We start from the raw sequence: 2,500 nt of genomic DNA, 5'->3' as shown, positions 1-2,500 counted from the left end.
CAGCAGAGAATCGCCATAGACAAGAACATATCGTCTCTTGTTTTGCTGATATAGCTAGATATATGATACACCAGATATAACGGCCAACCCCATGATATATTATATAATTAAACGCATGTATGTCATGCAATGCCCAACTTACCTGCAGTACATCATTACCAGCAACTGTTTTGTCAATGTGTGCTTGCAGTAGACTCTCGACATCGGCGGTGTCGTCTATGGTGGAGGATTGGCGTTTGCCGCCAATATTCACTCGCTCTTTAGGGTCTCTGTCTTTTTGCTGTGTGTGGAGTGTGTCGATGCATGTGAGTATCGCAGAAGGCTATGTACATAGAAGCAGAGGTATTCGCGTGAGTTGTGCAGTACCCTGGCTAGATGTATTTGCATGGAGATATCTCATAATAACGATGTACATAGTGAGTTAAGTCTGGCGGCCGTTGCTAGGGTGTTGTCTGTGGGATCTGAGCTGTTGTGAAAAGGAGACTCGCGATTGATTGGCTGCGTCTAGAAAATCGAGTGCATATAGCGGTGATCCTATCGTATTCCAGGGATAAGGCTCTTGTAATGCTGCGGGTACGCGCGCGCATACTTCGGAAAAGTGAACCAGATCGTCTTATATATACCCGTAATAATTCTGACGGGACTTTGCAGATATATGTCACAGAAAACGTATACACAGCCATGTACGGCCGTGCACTACCAAACCAAGGCATTTACGCGAGAATTCTTTTAGCATTTGCATGCGGATTGTTAGAAGTATCAGTTGCCGTGCACCTACCGGAGCAATGACCGAGAGAACAAAGCTCGGATCATGTCTATTTCGCCAGTTAAACGTCGACACCGTCAATTCGGGCGTGTGGCAGCCCGGCTGTACGAATGTGCAGTGGTTGTGGGTATGGCCACTGAACACAAACCTGATGGGTTTGAATCGACTGTTTTTAGTGATTTGTATTTCGGCAGTTGGGATTGCGGGTTTGTGGTCAATATTGTAAAAATCCGATTGATAGGATTCGATGCGAATAGTCTGAACTTAATGATCTAGAGCTTCTCGGGACAAATCAGGCACTGGGCCGAATCCTGATAGGAAGATGTGCGTATAGGTCTCCAAGTAATGTTTGAAGCCGATTGAAATGTTAGGCCTATGTGATGTTGAATTAAACTCAGATCCAGTCTTTAATGCTCAGAATGGTGAGACCTCCGGATGTTCCGAGTATCACCTGGTATAGCGAGACTAGTACTTTATCAGTGTACACAAGTTGGGACACGCACACACGCGCTCGTCCAGGTATAATGGCCAATGGTTGTCTACACTATCACAAACGATATAGTAGATGTATCTGCCTATCATAACTCTATGCAATAATGTATACATATATAAATATCTGTAAAGGAAAGTGCTATAACAGTTGAAGTGTAGGCAGAGATACATTTTCGCGCATATCATATGAACTATGAGCTCTACACATTATTTTCCTCGTTATCATAACCCCCGACATTCAGATAGTATAAGCATGTGAAGTTACTCGTACCCGCTGGGTGAATTGGCTTCACAACCCCACTCACACTCACATAGCAATCGACTGTCGCGCAAAAGTATAGACAATTATGAATTCAGATACCAACTACCTTGGTTTCAACACTTTGGTCAGATGCTTGGTAACATCCATCTTCAATACATCAAACCCTGCCTTATTCCTCGGCGGACTGGTGTACGATTTTGGGGGTCGAATGCCCATAATGGCCTGTCGTTCGCTCTCGGGCGCGCCCATAGCCCACGCGATCTGTTTCTCATAGAGCTAATCACCGACACAAAGTACGACAAGGTGTTCAATAGAAGAACCTGTCTTGGTATATCGTGATTCAATGTGATATGGTACAATACTTTTTAATTTGTCTTTATCCTTCGTACGAGGTCGACTTAGTCTCATCTGATGTGCCGCTAGTATGGTGTGTGGTGGCATATGAGTTGCTGTTATATGATGTGGTTTGCTGTGATGTAATATGTGGTATAGTGGGTTCGTACCGTTCTCACGCGAGCGGACGTTGCTCGTGATGGTGTGACTGTGCTATAGACTGTGGCGGTATGGGAGTCCAAGTTGTATGAATTGATTTGATGTGATTTAAATGTGATACGATATGCGAGTTTGTTCAATTGCACCTTCAGCACGTGCTCTGGATTAACTTCAAGAGCTTAACTTTCGTTGGGTTTTGGTTGTACACGAGTTGGTGTGATACTATGTGATGTAGTGTCAGTATAGAATACTAGACTCAGATTATAGTGTCAGTATAGAATACTAGACTCATAGAGCACGAGATGTGCTAGGTGATACGAATTGTGCTTCGCTATTATGGGGTGAGGTCTGATTCGAATACAGTGTTCTTGTCAACGGGAGGTTTCGGATACATGATAAAACATAATACGTGTTATAATGTGATGTGATGTACCTGCAAATACTGAGTTCAAAGTTGGCAAGCTATACCGTGTTCTGATGAGAGATAT

At 43.7% G+C, this 2,500-nt stretch overlaps 1 protein-coding gene across 1 annotated transcript in view; it reads right to left on the bottom strand.

Moving 5' to 3' along the window:
* The window catches only part of SARC_13340 (hypothetical protein), a 2,617-nt gene extending 793 nt beyond the window's left edge, over window positions 1–1,824 (bottom strand). Inside the window, exons 1-3 of the mRNA XM_014292530.1 lie at window positions 1,627–1,824; window positions 779–914; window positions 143–280 (exon numbers count right to left, since the gene is read on the bottom strand). Of these exons, the coding sequence (XP_014148005.1) occupies window positions 143–280; window positions 779–914; window positions 1,627–1,769 (417 nt within the window). The 5' untranslated portion in view covers window positions 1,770–1,824. The remainder of the gene's footprint in view (window positions 1–142; window positions 281–778; window positions 915–1,626) is intronic.
* Between the last annotated feature and the right edge of the window lie 676 nt (window positions 1,825–2,500).

Source organism: Sphaeroforma arctica, assembly GCF_001186125.1.
Source record: "Sphaeroforma arctica JP610 unplaced genomic scaffold supercont1.3164, whole genome shotgun sequence".
In the NCBI taxonomy this organism is placed as follows: Eukaryota; class Ichthyosporea; order Ichthyophonida; genus Sphaeroforma; species Sphaeroforma arctica.
This window is presented reverse-complemented; position numbering and strand designations above follow the sequence as displayed.